The 18,881-nt window shown below is 36.9% G+C and overlaps 1 protein-coding gene across 9 annotated transcripts in view; it reads right to left on the reverse strand.

The window, feature by feature from the left end:
* Positions 1 to 18,881, reverse strand: part of KIAA0586 (KIAA0586 ortholog) — a 113,097-nt gene that overhangs the window by 37,739 nt on the left and 56,477 nt on the right. For all 9 annotated transcript variants that reach the window (XM_049612677.1, XM_049612679.1, XM_049612674.1 and 6 more), the window contains 6 exons: positions 18,522 to 18,741; positions 17,731 to 17,987; positions 15,318 to 15,394; positions 10,392 to 10,526; positions 7,748 to 7,925; positions 277 to 431 (listed from right to left, as the gene is read on the reverse strand). In XM_049612677.1, the coding sequence (XP_049468634.1) occupies positions 277 to 431; positions 7,748 to 7,925; positions 10,392 to 10,526; positions 15,318 to 15,394; positions 17,731 to 17,987; positions 18,522 to 18,741 (1,022 nt within the window). The remainder of the gene's footprint in view (positions 1 to 276; positions 432 to 7,747; positions 7,926 to 10,391; positions 10,527 to 15,317; positions 15,395 to 17,730; positions 17,988 to 18,521; positions 18,742 to 18,881) is intronic.

The raw sequence follows: 18,881 nt of genomic DNA on the forward strand, positions 1-18,881 counted from the left end.
AAGTCGGACGCTTAACCGACTGCGCCACCCAGGCGCCCCTATATATGCTATTTTTAATCTCTAAATAAAGATGAGGAAACTAAGGGTTAGAAAAAGGCTATGTATTCAAGGTCATAGCTAGGGTCCAGATGAGCTAAGAGTTGTATCCAGGCTTGAATTAACAAATAAAGGAAGCATGGTTTGAAACTGACTCCAAAGACTAATCTCTTGGCAGTGCATCATGCTAAGCCAAAATTATTACCATTCTCATTTTAAGTAAAGTACAAGGATTATTACCTGATGATTATCTTCAACTGCTCCTGATAACTGAACATCATTTTCTTGCACTGTCAGAAGTGTTGTGGGAAGAGCAAGGTTAGAATTTGGCTGCAACTCCAATTCTCCCAAACTCATTGGACCATGACTAGCACATGAATCTTCATAAACACCACCTGTTGTCAAATATATAAACAAAAAGTTAAAATAAATTGTTTAATTTGATTTCTGCTCAGGTCATGATCTCACAGTTCGTGAGTGCAAGCCCCACATTGGGCTCTGTACTGACAGTGTAGAGCCTACCTGGGACTCTCTGTCTCCCTCTCTCTCTGCCCCTCCCCCCATCACACGTGCATGCACATACTCTGTCTCTCTCAAAAATAAATAAGTAAACAAAAAATAAATATAAATATGTACTAAATAATGAAAATCTCACAAGAAAATCTAGGAGACTATAGGTATAAACTTGTGTTAGAAGAGACCATAAAAACACAGAAAGTATAAAAGATAAAAATAACTAAGGACACCTGGGTGGCTCAATCAGTTGAGTGTCCGACTCCTGATTTCAGCTCAGGTCAAGGCCTCATGGCTGTGGAATCGAGCCCCACAATCAGGGTCTGCACTGAGCGTGAAGCCTGCTTGGGATTCTCTCTCTGCCTCTCTCTATGCCCCTCCCCTGCTCATGGTTTCTCTCTCTCTCAAAATAAATAAACATCTTAACATATACATATAGAAATAACTACATAAATTTTTTTTTAGCTATATGGCAAAGAAAGACCATAAATAATGTCAGTACAAATTTAGAAAAAGATATTTGCAATACAGATGTTAAAAAACATCAAAAATATAGAAATAGCTCTTACAAAGTTATAAGAAAAATTTAGAACCTAATAGATGGGGAAAGAATTTAAGCAGGCAATTCACAGAGAACAAATCCAAATGGCCAACAAACATGAAAAGAAGCCCACAGGCAGTCAGAGACTTGTAATTTCCACAGGATTTACTGTGTAAAAACAAATGCAGACAAGTGGGCATTCTACCTTAACTTGTAAAATAACAGTGTACACATACATCGTATGTATCCATCATGAATGTTAAACATGTGAGTGTGTCTATGGATAAAAAGAGGAAGATTACATATGAGAATCTTAACAAGAGTTAGCTGGGGTAAGGCATATAGGACAGGAGAAAACATGAGGATGAGAGGTGGATGGAAACTAATGTATGACATGATCACATTTTGTTTTATGTAAAATTATACATGGTTAATGTATGGGTATAAAGAAAAAGTAATTAAAAAGACACAAGGTAAACTTTGATAAAAGACCTAAATGTAAAAACTCAGAAGGTATATAATCAAACATCTCTTCCAAAGCATTCAAAGTGCATAATAGCTTTCAACTCCTGTAACACCCTATCATTTAACATATATTCACTGGCTATGTCATAGGTGTTACACACTCTGCTAGACAACAGGAATGAGACAGTGAACCCTCAAGTGAGATTACAGATCAGTGTGACAAAAGCAACTTTAGGCAGGCTACAGAGAGCACATACGACAGGTATCTAACCCAGTGATAAAGGGTCACCATGACAGCCATCATAACAATGCTGAATTTGCTCAACAACGCGATGGTGTCACTTCTACAAAGTATGCTCATGGAGTATGAGTGTTTCGTCTGTATAAAGTAACTTAACCCCTTGTAACTATCATATCACTCACATCAAATTTATCATAAATTGGGGCACCTGGGTGGCTCAGTCGGCTGAGCGTCCGACTTCAGCTCAGGTCATGATGGCGCAGTCTGTGAGTTCGAGCCCCGTGTCAGGCTCTGTGCTGACAGCTCAGAGCCTGGAGCCTGCTTTGGATTCTGTGTCTCCCTCTCTCTCTGCCCCTTCCCCGCTCATGCCCTGTCTCTCTCTCTCTGTCAAAAATAAACATTAAAAAAATTTATAACTTGAAATCCCTAATTTTACTCTACTAGAATCTTACTGCTATGAAAAGGCAACCTCAGACTTAGAAACTTCAACTTTCAGAGAAGACTAAGTCCACCCAAAATTGTCAGTGCCCAGCAGCAGCTTTGGGTTTGTCATGTCTAATAGGTTTTTCCATTTGTAGGGAATGGATGCCTAAAGCCATCTGAAATTAAGTCTAATGCTTAAAACCCCACTTATCCTTATGTCCTCATAATTCTATCCTTTCTCCATATTCCTTTCTCTTAGTGAATGGAAATTCCCAGCTACCCAACCATTCTAGCCAGAAACCTGGAAATGTCTTAGATCCTTTCTTTTGCACTTCTTATATTCAAACTAAATCTTGTCCATTCCCCTCCTTAACTGTCTCTCAAATCTCCCTTTTTACATTTCCTCACTGTTAAGTAGTGTTTCACCAGCTTTACTGCAACAGCTGTCCAGTCAGCCTCCTTGCCTCCAGTCTTAATACTCTCCTCTACTCATCACACTGCACCTGAGATGATCTTGCTAAATAAAAGGCAAAGATGATCATATCAGTCATTTACTTAAAATCCTTATGGATCTGTGAATATCAAAAAACATTCAGAAGTGATAGAAATTCAAGACTAAATTTTCCATGGGAATAAATATAAAGTAAGATTGGCATTTTGTGCACAAATGGATCCATATCATTTTAGAGTGAATCCAAAAGCTACTTCATGTATTATCGAAGATTTTTTAGGATCTACTTTCTGCTCACTACTCCAATCTCACTGCTTCCTAAACTCTAGCTCATTAATAAAGTACTTATATTTCCTTAAGTCTTGCTATTTTTTTTATTTTTTATTTTTATTTTTATTTTTTCCTCTTGTCTCATTGCATATTCTGCCTGGAAGTTCCCTCCTCATTTACTACATGGCAAACATCTATTCATCTTTGAGAATCCACTTCAAGTAAGCCTCCTCTGATGTTTGAAGTCCTTTTTTGATTGCCCTCTCCAGGTACAAGTGACCTATATCCCATCCTACATGAACTTCTTAGAGGTAACTATGATAATTTATTGCATGTTTGTGCCCTCTCATCTATTACTTTTACCAGAGGAAAAAAATCATTATGGACAGGGCCTTACTGGGTTTTATATTCCTAGCTTCTAGAATGTGCATAGAGCATAGCAAGCACTCAAAAACTATTTTCTGAATGAATAAGTAAATGAACAAACTGGAATATGCTTATTATACTCCACCATTAAGATCTGATTTCATATCAGGTCTTGTGGGAAAATGTCTCTGAGGCTTCTCCTGTGGGTAGAGTCCTCCCCTGCACTCCACAGCTGTTTGTGTTGTTGTACTAACCACACAGTATTACTGTATAATCTTTCTTGTATTTCTCTTACACTAGTTTGTAAACTTCCTTGAGAGCAGATATCTATCATTTCTGTATCTCAAGTGTCTAACACTGTACCAAGTGTCTACCATTGTACATAATATAGTACCAGATACATAGTAGGTATTCAATACAAGCTTTCTGAGTAAATGAGAGCTACAATTAGTAGTGTATCTCAGAGTCCTCACAAGTTGTTTAAGAATATCAGTTTACATTTTAGGGTGGTTTTTTTTTTTAATTTTTTTAACGTTTATTTCTCAGAGACAGAGAGAGACACAGCATGAACAGGGTAAGGGCAGAGAGAACGGGAGACACAGAATCCAAAGCAGGCTCCAGGCCCTGAGCTGTCAGCACAGAGCCCTTCGTGGGACTCGAACCCACAAACCGTGAGATCATGACCCGAGCTGAAGTTGGATGCTTAACTGACTGAGCCACCCAGGTGCCCCTAGGCGCTTTAAGACACTTTGTCAAAGCTAATTTTGCATCTTTTGTTACTCAACCCAAACTGAGAACCTCAGGATTAGGAAGAGTGGTAGGGGGATAGAGGTTGCCAATAGGACAATTTCTGAAAAAGGTGCAGAGGTAGGGAGAGCAAAGTAAGAATAGATGAGCCTCTGTAGGTAAAGTTATTTAAAAAATCAGTGTAGGGCACCTGGGTGGCTCATTAGGTTAAGCATTCAATTTCGGCTCCGGTCATGATCTCATGGCTCATGGGTTTGAGCCTCACATCAGGCTCTGTGCTGACAGCTCAGAGCCTGGAGCCTGCTTTGGATTCTGTGTCTCCCTCTCTTTCTGCCCCTTCCCCACTCACATTCTGTCTCTCTCTCTCCTTCAAAAATAATTAAACACTAAAACAACAACAACAACAACAATATAAAAGGCATGAGATTAGCCACCAACAGAAATAATGACACATGGTATTCATTCTTCTCTAGTAACCATTATGTAGCAAAATACTTGAAACAAGAGGAACAAGTTAGCTCTCAACGGGGCATAGTCCTTTTAGGCAACTGTGGATAGTTTGTTTCCATGAAGTACATGTAAGAAGGTGTATTTACATACTCCAAGAATTATTAAAGAAAACAACACTTACGAATTAGTCACTGTGGTGACTACTTTATATGTGTTGTCATTTACTACCCCTAATAACCTTAAGGGGTGGATACTATTTGTGGTAACCAGCCTCCAAGATGGCCCCCTGAATCCTGTCTCCTGGTATTCATAAGTTTCTGTCCTCCCCTACTATATTATTCCAGGATTGGTCTGTGTTATTGATAGGATGTGGTAGAAACGATGGCATGTCACTTCTGAGATTAGGATATAAAAGACACTGTGGGTTACATTTTGATTGCTTACTTTCTCTCAGATCATCTGCTTTGGGAGAAGCCAGCTGCAATGTCATAGGCAGCTCTATACAAAGGTTCATGTAGTGAGGAAATGAGGCCTCTTGCCAGCAGCCATGTGAATGAGACTGAAAAAAAGATCCTCCAACCCTTGTGGAAGCCTCAGCCCCAGAAAACAGCTTGACTGCAACCTCACAGGAGATCCTGAGAATTACCCAGCTAAGACACTCCCAGATTCATGACTTTCAGAAATACGTGAGATAATAAATGCTTGCTGTCTTCTGCTGCTAATTTTGGGGGTGATTTGTTATATAGCAATAGATAACTAATATACTAATATTATCCTCACTTGATAGATGAAGAAACTTGGGCTTGGAGATATTAAGTTACTTGTCCCAAAATACACAAAGTTGGAATTCAAACTGATATCTCAAACTCCAAAAGCCCAAATTCTTAGCCACACTCTGCCATATTACCTCATTTATATGCTCAATCTTAATGTTAAGCCACACTACTTACTATTTTTTCCTATTAAGCAAATATCTACAGTGTACCTACTATTATAAATACACTTTACTATACGTAATATGCTAGGTGCTACCAGATGTATTAGGAGGGACATATCCAATAGGATCTATCCTCATGTATTTTATTCTATAATAATTTAACAAGTACCTAGTTGTTCTCAAGTACCTAACAGCTCTCAAGAGATCTGTGAGAGCCACCTAGTGTCAATTCTGTTTAACTGCAATCTGCACAGTTAGCTGGATACAAATATAGCAAGCAAAGGGGGAAAGAAAAAGAGAGGCAAACTCTTTTTCAGAAAAGAAACAGACTCCTACTTATAGAGAACAAAGTGATGGTTACCAGAGGGGAGGTGGGTGGGTAATAGGTGAAACAGGTGATGGTGATTAAGGAGTGCACTTGTGATGAGCACTAGGTGTTGTATGGAAGTACTGAATCACTATATTGTACACCTGAAACTAATATTACATTGTATGTTAAGTAACTGGAATTTAAATTAAAACTTTAAAAAGTCACATTTTATGCCATTAAAAAAATTTTTACTGTTTATTTTTGAGAGAGAGAGACAGAGAGCATGAGTAGGGGAGGGGCTGAGAGAAAAGGAGACACAGAATCTGAAGCAGGCTCCATGCTCTGAGCTGTCAGCACAGAGCCTGACGTGGAGCTTGAACTCATGAACCATGAGATCATGACCTGAGCCGAAGTCAGATGCTTAACCAAGTAAGCCACCCAGGTGCTCCTATGCCATTTTAAATCCTACTAATTTAAGAGAATGTCAAACATTTAATACTCTCACTATGTGCACAAAATGAGAAATAACTCCAATTTTACTTCACATTTATTCTCCTGGAAAACTTAGTCTTGAATATCTCTCAATTCTGAATGACAAAAGGTGTTCACTCAATATAAAATGGAGATTTTAAATACCCTACAACAATGTTTTTCTGACTTCATGCATTTCCTTTTCTGATTTACAGAGAAATCTGCATACCTCTAGAAGTCCTTTTCACTTAAGAGAATGCAGCAGTGGGTATGGAAGAACCAGTAAATGAGAATATATTTGATCTTCATTAATCTGAGGATTGCATATTTGCAAATTCATCTACCCAATAAAATTTATTTGGAACCCCAAAATCAATAGTCACAGTGCTTTTGTGGTCATTCACAGATATGTGTAGACCAATAAAAAACTTTTGCATCACCCAATATACACTTCACCTGCTGAGGTTGAACAAGGTGATGCTCTGCTTTATTTCAGCTCTTATACTGTAAACAAGTTGTTTTTTTTGTTTGTTTTTTTGTTTTTTTTATTTTTGCTGTCTGTGTATGCTTTGTTCAGATTTTTGTGCGTTTTTTTTGTTGGTGATTTGTGGTTTTAAGTGGCCCCCAGTCATACTGCTAAACTGCTATCTGATACCCTAAGTGCACAAAAGCTGTGATGGGCATTAGAAAATGCATGGATTGGATAAGCTTTGTTCAGGCATGAGCTACAGTGTTGTGGACCCTGAGCTCAATGTTAATGCATCAACAATATATATTATAATAAGTTCATTTAAACAGAAACACAAAAACACAGATGTGGTCATTTGACAAAGATGTTATGATCAGAGGCTTGCAGGAACCTAGCCCTGTATTCTCCCCTAGGAGCAATGGGTCAGTATTTACTAATTCAGTGTTGCTGGTGAACACATAACTAATCACTGAATATGCTAGTGTTCGGTATGCTCTGTTCTATTTTTATTTCCAAAATATTATAGCAGAAAGTTTAGCTAATGAGGTTCTAAAATAGTCATGAGTGCACTGAGCAATGTGTCAGAAATTCATGCAATGTAAAGAGTGAATTTCTACAGTATCATCTAATTTAACCTGTCCTAAACAAGGCATGTTCTGTCACAGTTTTGATGTTCTAATTATATTTGTCTAATATGTAGTATAATAAATATATGACTTAAAATTTTTTAAGTGAATGCATACTACCAAAATTACCTCATGTACCACCCTCAAATACTAACACTGACACCTGAATCACATTTGGGAAAATATTGGTATATATTCCACAAAAAGTCATTACTAAATTTTTTAATAATGGCACTTTTGATAATTTTTAATAAAAAAAATTTGCCCGCACTTAAAATAATTATTTTCTTAATTCAGATTAAGATCGCTACTGTAATTATAATACAAAACAACATAACATTCAGTATGAGAACAATACAAAAAAAGTGTGATGGCATTCAAGTGAATATTCTAATAAATGATACATCAAGAAGCAGTATTTTGATGTATACCTGTAACTGTGTCAAACTGCTGAGATAATGGGTTAGGAGCACATTTTTGATCCAATGACTCTGCATTAGTGGCAGGTGGCTGCACAGGGACGGAATGTCCCAGTAGGATGTTCTCTGCTGCTGCTGTCAGCCTGGGCCTTTGTCCTTCACTAAGTTCACCTGCACTGTATTCCAAGTCCTGTAAAAGGTAGAAACAATGGTTTCAAACCCTGTGTTAAAATCAAGTCAAGGGGCACCTGGGTGGCTCAATCAGCTGAAGGTCCCACTCTTGATTTCGGCTCAGGTCACAATCTCATGGTTTGTGGGATTGAGCTCTCCATTGGTCTCTGCACTGATAGTGCAGAGACCGCTTGGGATTCTACCTCTCTCTGCCCCTCCCCTGTTTGCACGTGTGCATGCACACGCTCTCTCTCTCTCTCAAAATAAAAAAAAAACAAACTTAAAAAAATTAATAAAATCAAGTCAAAACAACAAATCTTTGTCAAGTACAATGGTCCACGCCACTTGACTGCTTGGAAGGTATTTTAGAAAGTGCTTATTATGCCACATACACACTATGGAAAAACAGGTGTAAAAATTCATTTAATCAGGCATTTAGCAATAGGCTTTGTTGCCAAAATCTTGGTTTTTTGAAGTTAAATAACCATTACCTGCTTTTCAAACTCCAAATTAGGTAGCAAAACACATAAGAAAAAATTTATTATTTATACTAAGTATTGGCACACATTACACATTGTTCATAGAGCTTAAAATTAAAAATGATAGAAAATTTACCTCTCATTCTTTATGAATGAAAATTGTCTGAATTTGTCAGGGTAAAATTTATAGTTAAACAAGTATGATGATGAGAATATACCTTAAATGATAGAAACATTACCCCTATCCAAACAATTACATTTTTTATAAGTACACAAGTTGAAGAAGACTACTTTAACCATATTTAATAAAGTTTTTTTCCCTGGGAAAGTATACAAGTACATACACATCTCTTTATCAAATATATGAAGTAAATTTAAATACTTAAAAGAATTGGGGCGCCTGAGTGTCTCAGTTGTTTAAGTGTATGACTTTGGCTCAAGTCTTGATCTCGTGGTTTGTGGGTTCAAGACCTGCGTCAGGCTCTGTGCTGACAGCTCAGAGCCTGGAGCCTGCTTCAGATTCTGTGTCTGTGTCTCCCTCTCTCTCTCTCTCTTTCTCTCTCCCTCCCTCTCTGCCCCTCCCCCACTTGTGCTCTGTCTCTCTCTCTCTCTCTCAAATATAAATAAACATTTAAAAAAACTAGAAAGAATTAATAAGACTTCTATTTTCTTTCTGGATTAAAAATTATATATCTAATCACTACCACATTTTGTAACTCAGAAATATTCTAACTATGAGTTTGCTCATCAAGAACTGAATAAAAATTCCAAAGTCTGAAAGCTCTCATGTTTGTCATTTAAATGGGATTTAATTTCAACCAAGTGTTTTTACTAGAATATATTAAGAAATCACTGCTGAAACATCTTTGATGGCTCTATTGACTGTAAAATAAAATCTAACTTCTTAGCTCAACATTCAAGATCTTCTACAATTTTCCCCAATTCTGGTATACCTCTACCTCCTCTAGGTCCCTAATCTGACTTTTCTTGAGCAACATCAATTACCTCAACAACCTTTAAATAGAAAAGGAGTATTCTGCAATATAAAACATTTAGAGACTCTTGGGCAAAGTATAGAATGATGGAAGATATACTTCCCCTAGAAATTAATTAGAAATATTTCACAGTGCCTATTTTACTCTGCCACTACCATATAAAATATTGTGCAATAAACAGTACCTTTTCTATTGTGAATCAATTTTCTAGGGTGCTTGTAATTGCTGAGCTATTTAACACCTTATAGTCTATGACCCAACTGAAGCCTTAGTTTGCCCACTCACAAAGTGCTCTCATACTCCTAAGTACCATTGATCTTGGCAACAACCCAGGCTGCAGATACTTGTACCCAGAGTAACATCAGGGAGCACAAAGGCCCAGCTAGGGTGAAAGGTTGCAGGCAAAATCTGGCCAGGATTCATTCCTTCACCCTCTTCCCCTCCAAACACCAGGACTGGATTATAAAACCTCCATATTCCTTAGCTTATGACCTCCTTGCCCAAAATCTCTTAATAGCCTCTACAGTAGTGCCCAAGCCTTTCCACAGCCTAAAAGCTTCTTCATGATCATCTGGTTCAACCACGTTCTCCAGACTTATCTCTTTATCTAAAGTGCTATCACACTGAGATATTCAACACTTTCTAAATATTTTTTATCAGTTATCAACTTTGATTAATCATTAATCCCTCTTCTCCCCACATGACTATAACCTTACTAAAAGTAGGGGTCCTATCTCCTTCACATATTTACTATATGTGTCTGGCATCTAGTAAATATTCGGTAAATGGGTGAAGAAAGAGAGAAAGAATGAATGATCCTCACAAATCATTTAAAAGGGCTTCAGCTTTTTTCAACTAGGGAACAAGAGGGTTAGAACGGATAGTCTGAATTCCTTTCAACTGTAAGATTGTAGCGCTCTGACTTCAGGTCAAAGTTACAAAAGCTTTTTTTTTTCTGTATTAGGATCAAACCAAGAGGAAAAAAAAAAAATCACTAAGGTTAATAAGTACCTCTGAAGGGTAGACTGCTTGCTGCGAAACTAATGACTCCTGGGTCATTTTGGCAAGAAGAGAAAGAATTCCATCTGTAGGAGTATTTTTATGGGGCATCCTAATCACTTGTCCTTCGCTGGGAGGATCGTCTTCCTGAATGAAATATAAAGACAATGAATACAGCAAAGAAATTGTATCAAGCAATTGTATTTTTCTTGATTTATGATTAATAAAACGTAGTAATCATGAAAATGGCCTATTAGCACATTATGGAAAGAAGGCAGACTCTATTTTCATTTAGTTCTCATTTCCATTTGACTATACTAACAACCCTCTAGTTTGCCTCAAACAGAAACACCACCATAAAGTCATTTGATTACAATTAAACTGGAGATTTATTATAATAAGCATGAAAATTGGACCCCCTGTCCCAAGTGATTGAGCTTAAATGATTCACAGATGTTTTATGTAGGACCATCAAGTTTCTGGCTCACAGTTTCCTGCTTCCTATTTATGCAGCACCTGAAGCAACACCACAGTGTGGTAATGGGGGCGAAGCACCATCTTAACACTACAACCTGGACCGCAGGTGAAAATAAAAACCTGCAGAAATATGCTAAGGCACCTATAGACCTTCGAGTGTCCCTTCCAAAAGGGCTGATCTCTGGTACTTGGCTAGGGAGCAGGTACTGCAGCCCTCCCGGGAGTACCCAGACTAGGCTTCCTGGTGCTTCAAATATGACCCATCCCAAAGATGAAGGGCAGTGTGGGCCTCAGAGTCAGAGAAACTGGATTCCTCTGTAAATACAACTATTAACAAGAGTTTTAATTCCATCAATAGTATTTTTTACTTATTTTACTATTAATGAAACAAAGTTTATTAACTCTGGATTGCCATAAGTCTTTATCCCCCAGCTGTATATAAATAAATGCCTCTTGGTGACATGACTTCAAGTTATTCTTGGTTTTTCAAGATGGTACTTCTGCATTTGACTTCATTATGAATTTGTAGACATTTAATTTAGGCTTAGCAAAAATATCAAATTAGAGTTCAGTTTCAAATGTAGAAAAAGAAAAGATGTTACCATTTAGCCCTGGTTTGGCTTAACCATTTACTTTAAACAAACTTAAACATGCTCTGGCACCATGATAAAGTTCTAAGAATGGATAAAAATGCCATAATGACATAGTAAGTAAGCCAAATATCAGTTTAATCCTTCTCTGAAAATAAAGACATCTCATTTATGCCTTCCCCACATATTATTTCATAAAAGTGATTTCCACTCTCTTCATAATGGACTTAATTACTTACAATAAATAATTACTGTTAGAGAAGTAACTGTTCCATTAAAATCTTACAAAAACTCTCCTTAATGTGTTATTTTACCCCCTGTACAGGGTAAATTGTTTTTAACAAATTTTATCACTTGGGTACGTTAATTTCCAGATTAAACATCTTTATACTGTAGAGATATTAAGTATTAAGTATCTTTAATATGAAGATGCTACCTAGCCCACAAAGCTGTCTGTTGGACTTGAGCAATGCCCCACCACACACACCTAGCCCCTTGTAACTTCAGCTTTAGGATTTAGAAAGCCTCTTATTAGAACTCAAAATTTACAATTATCATCTTAAAATGAAAAGGTCTCATTATATTACTTATATAATATGTAATAATAAATATATAATTATAAATACATATCACATATTAAATATTATTTATATAGTAAATAATTTATATTATAAATATAAATAAATTGTTTATATAATAAATATATTTTATTTATTTAATATTTTAAATAATAATTACAAATATTTATTTGATATATTTGTTTATATACTTATGTTATATATTATATGTATTATATATTGATAAATATATAACTGCATATATATAATTATATATAGTATTTTATAGTATTATATATAATAATATATGTAATGTTTATAATATAAGAATAAATATTAAATATTTATTTGTTTATATTTATTTATTATATAAATAATAGAGAGAGAGAGAGCTGTGGATTTGTCACTAAATAGCTATGTGACATGGACAAGTCATTTAACCTCACTCAACTTCATCTGTGAAGTGAGTAGTCGCATATAACAAAGGATGCACGTGAGAACACTGGGAACTTTTTCAAAATATACAGGTCTAGGCTTCTAACTGCTCACAAACATGCACACCGTACAACCCACATGACCTACCGAATCCATGTATCAGAGGATGGAACCAGCAGGCATACTTTTTAAAAAGTTCCCCTGGTGATTTAATACACATTCTACCTTACATCACTTCAAGTGGTTGCTTTAAAGGAACTTCTAGCATTATGATTATAAAGGGATAGAAGGACTTTTCAAAAATATACCAATCTCTTTGTTTTCATTATGGTCATGTATAATGACACAAATGGAAAGACAACAATGCCACCAGACTTTACTTCCAGATTTACCCAACCCCTTGAAACTACTAAAAAGTAGATGAAGTATATGAGAAATTGCATTTCAAGACATGGGACATCAGGTGGCAAAAGACAGTGATTCCTGAGAGATGGAAAACAAATCAGGAGAAACGTGCGGCTGCTCCAGATTACTGCCTGTGAAAGTTTCCAGCCTGCAGCACAGGCGGGAGAACCCTGGCAGAGCTCAGTGGCTCCTGAGCTGAGAAGACAGGACTGAAACTCCAAGGAAGCCGAGACAGCAGGGGGTTCATAAGACAGGCTACCAGAAAAGTGAAAGCTACACAGGGAGAGAACTCTGGAGATCTGCAGAGGGTGCCCTTGGAGCACTGAATACTGATCAGCACATGCATGCAGGGTAACCACATGAGGCTGGATGAACAAACACATGAGAAACGATTGGCTCTAATAGTGCCCAGGGCGTGTACACAGGCTGGAATAACAGCTGTTCCCACCAGGCGGGCTGGGAAACTACATTTAAGGCACTGGTTGGAGTGCATAGAAGGGTCTTGCCTCCAAAGTGGGGAGTGAGTACTGCTCTGGTCCTGTCCAATGAATCTTCAAAACAAGACTCAAAAGGGTAAAAACTGTCTTTAGGTAACTTAACTATATGTTTGAGCAAAGTCCAAAACTCTTTGCAAATTCCTGTAAAATGTAATTCCTATAAAACATGGATGCGAAAAAGTCAACACAAAATTTTAGCAGATCAGGGGCACCTGGGTGGCTCAGTTGGTTAACCATCTGACTTCAGCTCAGGTCATGATCTCACTGTTGGTGGGTTTGAGCCCCGTGCTGGGCTCTGTGCTGACAGCTGAGAGCCTGGAGGCTGCTTCCTGTTCTTTATCTCCCTCTCGCTCTCTGCCCCTCCCCCACTCGCACTCTGTCTCTCTGTCTTTTGAAAATAAATAAATGTTAAAAAAAAAAATTAGCAGATCAAATTAAACAGCTTTTCTTAAAAAGTTTACCATACACCTACCACATTATCCATCCATTCCACTCCTAGGTATTTGCCCAAGAGAAATGAAAGCATATGTCCATACAAAACTTATACACAGATGTTTATAGTTGCTTTATTTGTGATAGTCAAACCTGGAATAAATCCAAATGTCCAGTGACAGGTAAATGGAAAAGTTGTGGTACAACCATCCAACATATTACTACTCAGCAATAAAAAGGAATGAACAATAGTTCACCCCAATAGGGGTGACTGGGTGGTTCAATCAGCTAAGCATCCGACTCTTGATTTTGGCTCAGGTCACGATCTCACAGTGGTGAGACTGAGCCCTGTGCCGGGTTCTGTGCTGAGCACGGAGCCTGCTTAAGATTCCCTCTCCCTCTTCCCTCTCTCACCTCACACTCTCTCTCAACAAAGAAAAGAAAAAAGAAAAAAAAAAGGGAATGAACTATGATACACACTATAATACAGATGAATCTCAAAATAATGATACTGAGTTAAAGCAACCAGGAAAAAAAGATATCCATTTCTGTTGTTTTGGAAAATGCAAACTAATCTACAGTTACAGAAAGCAGACCAACAGTTGTGGTAGACGTGGTGGATGAGAGGACTCATAGGAGATGAGGAGGAGGGATTACAAAAGGGCATGAGGACACTTTGGGGAATGACGGATGAGGATATAGCCATTATCTTGATTGCACTAATGGCTTTACAGATGTATACATATGTCCAAAATCATCAAACTTTAAAAAAAAAAAGAGCAACAATATCAGCAATGCTTAGCAAAGGCTATAGATAAACATAGATGAGAGTTGAGTACAACTACCTGTCCTTGCTTAGATTGCTGAAAATATATATAAAAAGGAAAGATTTCTATTCCATCATAGTATTTCAAAAGAAAGTTCCTATTATCATTTCTGTATATTTATGTATGTGATAATTGATATTACATATAATATGAATTGATATTACACATATTGTAATAATTATAATAATATATTTTTCAGTGCCTATTTTTTATTCCATAGTGCTATGTAATAACTAGGAAGTGATGGTACCACCCACTGTGTCCTATTTCAGTTTCTTTTTCTTATGCCAATGAATTGAATTATTTTTAGCGCAAAGAATTATAATCCTCGTTAGGGGAAAATAACAAATATATTGTAAGAAAGCTGGTTTAAACAGATAATATCTTGTTTGAAATATTGTAAAGGCAATATATCCATATGACAATTTGTACTGAGCTAGATTTTCATCATATAATTACATTACCTGTGTATTTTTGAACTACTGGAGCCACGGAGATTAATAGTTTTCTTTTCATTCTCACAATTATGATAATTAAATGTGCAAATATGATAATGAAATGTGCAAGAAATCTTAAATTCCTTCGTGGATATTCTGTTAAATTTTATACTTATAACTCAAATATTTGATAAAAACCCTAATCAATGGCAACAAGTGTATCAAAATACTCTTTGTGTCAGAATTCAATGGGGGGGGGGGGCGCGGCGATAATTTCTTACCATTTCAAGGGCATCATGCAGAGTACTGGATAAGCTATCGTTTAGGTTTGTCAGACACAGCCGTCCATCTCCTAAAACTAGAAATTACAACATAAAAATTCAGAAAACAGAAGAAACATAAATTCAGTAAATAATCTGACCATAAAGCCATTACATTTAAACTTATACAATAAAAATACTGCTCTTAAATAATAATTCACAAGCTACTCAATCTCACCAGTTTTTTTTTTTAACTATATTTTATAACAAAGATGAGATTTTTGTTTTACCTACCAACTGGTCATAACTTGAGACACTTGAAATTGAGAGGCACTCCTAAATACTACTGAAGTAATTAAAATGGATTAAAATTAAAAACTGATTAACCTTTCAGGGCCCCTGGGTGGCTCAGTCAGTTAAGTGCACAACTCTTAATTTTGGCTCAGTTCATGATCTCATAGTTCGTAGGTTCAAGCCTCGCATCAGGCTCTGTGCTGGCAGCATGGAGCCTGCTTGGTATTTTTTCTCTCTTCGTCTCTCTCTCTCTCTGTCCCTTCACTGCTCACTCTCTCACCATCTCAAAATAAATAAACATTAAAAACAAACAAAAAACTGAGTAACCTTTCTAAAGAACAAGTTGGCAATGTATCAGTATTTTTTTTTTTTTAATGTATCAGTATTTTAAAGGTGCATACTCTGCTTTAGCAATTCCACTTCTAGGTTTGTATTCTTTTTTTTTTATTATTTATTTAAAAGTTTTTATTTTAATATTTGATTGATGCAGGGCTCAATCCCATGAACCGTGAAATCATGACCCGAGCTGAAATCAAGAGTCAGATGCTTGGGGCACCTGGGTGGCTAAGTCAGTTAAGCATCTGACTCTTGGTTTCAGCTCAGGTCATGAGCTTGAGGTTTGTGAGTTCGAGGCCCACATCAGGCTCCGTGTTGACAGTGTGGAGCCTGCTTGAGATTCTCTTTCTCTCTCTCTCTCTCTCTCTTTCTCTCTCTCCCTGCCCCTCCCCTGCTCATGCTGTTTCTCTCTCTCAAAATAAACTTAAAAAAAAAAAAAAAAAAAAAAAAGAGTTGGATGCTTAACCAACTGAGCCAGCCAGGCACCTCTAGGCATGTATTCTTTTTAAAAAAATTTATTTACTTATTTATTTTTTAACATTTATTTATTATTGAAAGACAGAGAGACACAGAGAGTGAGCAGGGGAGGGGTAGAGAGAGGGGGAGACACAGAATTTGAAGTAGGCTCCAGGCTCTGAGCTGTCAGCACAGAACCCGACATGGGGCTCGAACTCACAAACTGCGAGATCATGACCTGAGCCAAAGTCGGTCGCTCAACCAACTGAGCCACCCAGGTGCCCCTAAAAAAAATTTTTTTTAAATGTTCATTTATTTCTGAGAGAGAGAGGGAGACAGAACACAAGTGGGGGAGGTGAAGAGAGATTGGGAGGCACAGAATCCAAAGCAGGCTCCAGGCTCTGAGCTGTCAGGACAGAGCCCAACATGGGGCTTGAACTCAGGAACCATGAGATCATGACCTGAGCCAGTCCATCATTTAACCAACTGAGCCACCTAACGTGTCCCTCTAGGCATGTATTCTATGGAAATTATCAAATAGGTGTACAAAGTGTACTAAGTGTACACACATATGTGTATGTGTGTAAGAAGGGTCATCAGAGAGTCCTGTATAATATGGAAACACTGAAAACAATCTACATGCCGACCACCATGGCATTGTTTTAACAGACTACACACAACTAAAAAACTGAGGTACAGCTACATGTGTTGATATAGAAAGATGCCCACGATATATTATTAGGTTAAAAAAAATGCAGGTTTAAAAACAATTTATATAGTATGATTCTATTTTTAAAGCTAAAAATACACATACACATGTATTTAGGTATCTACATATGCAATAGAAAAGAAAAAGACTGGAAGGGTATATTTCAAACTATTAAGAGTGGTATTATTTCTGGAAGGTGAGATTTATGACCAAGATTTTACTTTCTGAAGTTAAGGCACAGAAGAGTTAACTTGCAGAGTCCATATTCTTTCTATTATACCATGTTTAATCTTGAAAATTAAGAAAAAAGACTTGAGGGGCGCCTGGGTGGCGCAGTCGGTTAAGCGTCCGACTTCAGCCAGGTCACGATCTCGCGGTCTGTGAGTTCGAGCCCCGCGTCAGGCTCTGGGCTGATGGCTCGGAGCCTGGAGCCTGTTTCCGATTCTGTGTCTCCCTCTCTCTCTGCCCCTCCCCCGTTCATGCTCTGTCTCTCTCTGTCCCAAAAATAAATAAAAAAAGTTAAAAAAAAAAATTAAAAAAAAAAAAGTAAAAAAAAGAAAAAAGACTTGACACAGAAAACTATTACTTGGGAATTATCATAATCTAACCAGTGAAATCAATTGATACAAGTTAACTTACTCTTGGGAGCCATTTTTTGACCACAGTTAAGTAAAATCTCTCCTTCAGAGAGGGGTCTATCTAAAGTCTCAGTTTCAGTGACAGTAATACTCAAGCTGCTCTCAGTTGTTGATGAATCAGAAGCTGGCATCTGTATGAGGGAAGGGACATTGGTGGCAGCAGAAAGTGGCATAAAAGGAACTGGAGGTTCTGGGGGTGCAGGCTGAGCAGGGAAATCCACACTCTCAGGTTCTTCATCCTTGGCCACAGACATTACACTAAGAAGAAAAAGACATATTGTGAACTTATTAGGTCACTGAAAGCCTATATTAATTTTTATATAAAAAACAGATTCAAAGAGCTCCTTTAGCAAAGTATTTCTATAATCTGCACTACTGTAATTACCAAGATTTATTTTTCCAAAATTGTTTTCATGCTTTAATCATAGGCCATCTTGAAAGTTGTACCATCTCTACGACAAATTTACAAGGTGATATAAAAGTTAACTGGTCATTGTAAATGAAGATTCATTCACTCTGGGGAGAAATCATTTTCTATTTTACTAACAATATTATAACAATATATACCTTTAATCTGTTTCATAAAAAGATCTTTTAAAATGATAATTGAAGGTATAAATAAATTTGGTGAATTTTTTAAAAACTTGAAGTTTATGAAACTTCTTTCTACTAAAGTATAAAGTAGCTTATGGTTTATAAAACTTCATTTATCATTTCTGATGTTTTTAATGGGTCACATATGTCAACTTAAGATGAAATGCAGTTACTGAAAGTAAATATGTTATCATTTACATAGCTCTTGGGTGAAGTTCTTCTTGAAGAGAGTTAGGATTCTCTTCTTCCAGGGGCAGGTCTCCATCACTCCATGGCTTAGGACGCCCTGGGCCTGAGATCTTCAATTTCTCAATGGAAATCTCTGACAAAGTTGGGGTAAGAGCTGCTGCAGGAGGAGGTGTAGTAGCAGGAGTAACTGTTGGAGTATTAACAAGTGTGATGGCAGACATATCATTTCCTAAAGATTTTTTGTTTAAAGAGAAAGGAAAAGATAAAAGTCAATAAACACTCCATAGGAAGGCAAGATACGTTGTTTCAGGAATCTCTTAATATTTTGGCATACAAATAATGATGATAATAATTAATAATAATAATAAT

The sequence above is a fragment of the Panthera uncia genome (assembly GCF_023721935.1).
Source record: "Panthera uncia isolate 11264 chromosome B3 unlocalized genomic scaffold, Puncia_PCG_1.0 HiC_scaffold_1, whole genome shotgun sequence".
NCBI classification, from domain to species: Eukaryota; Metazoa; Chordata; class Mammalia; order Carnivora; family Felidae; genus Panthera; species Panthera uncia.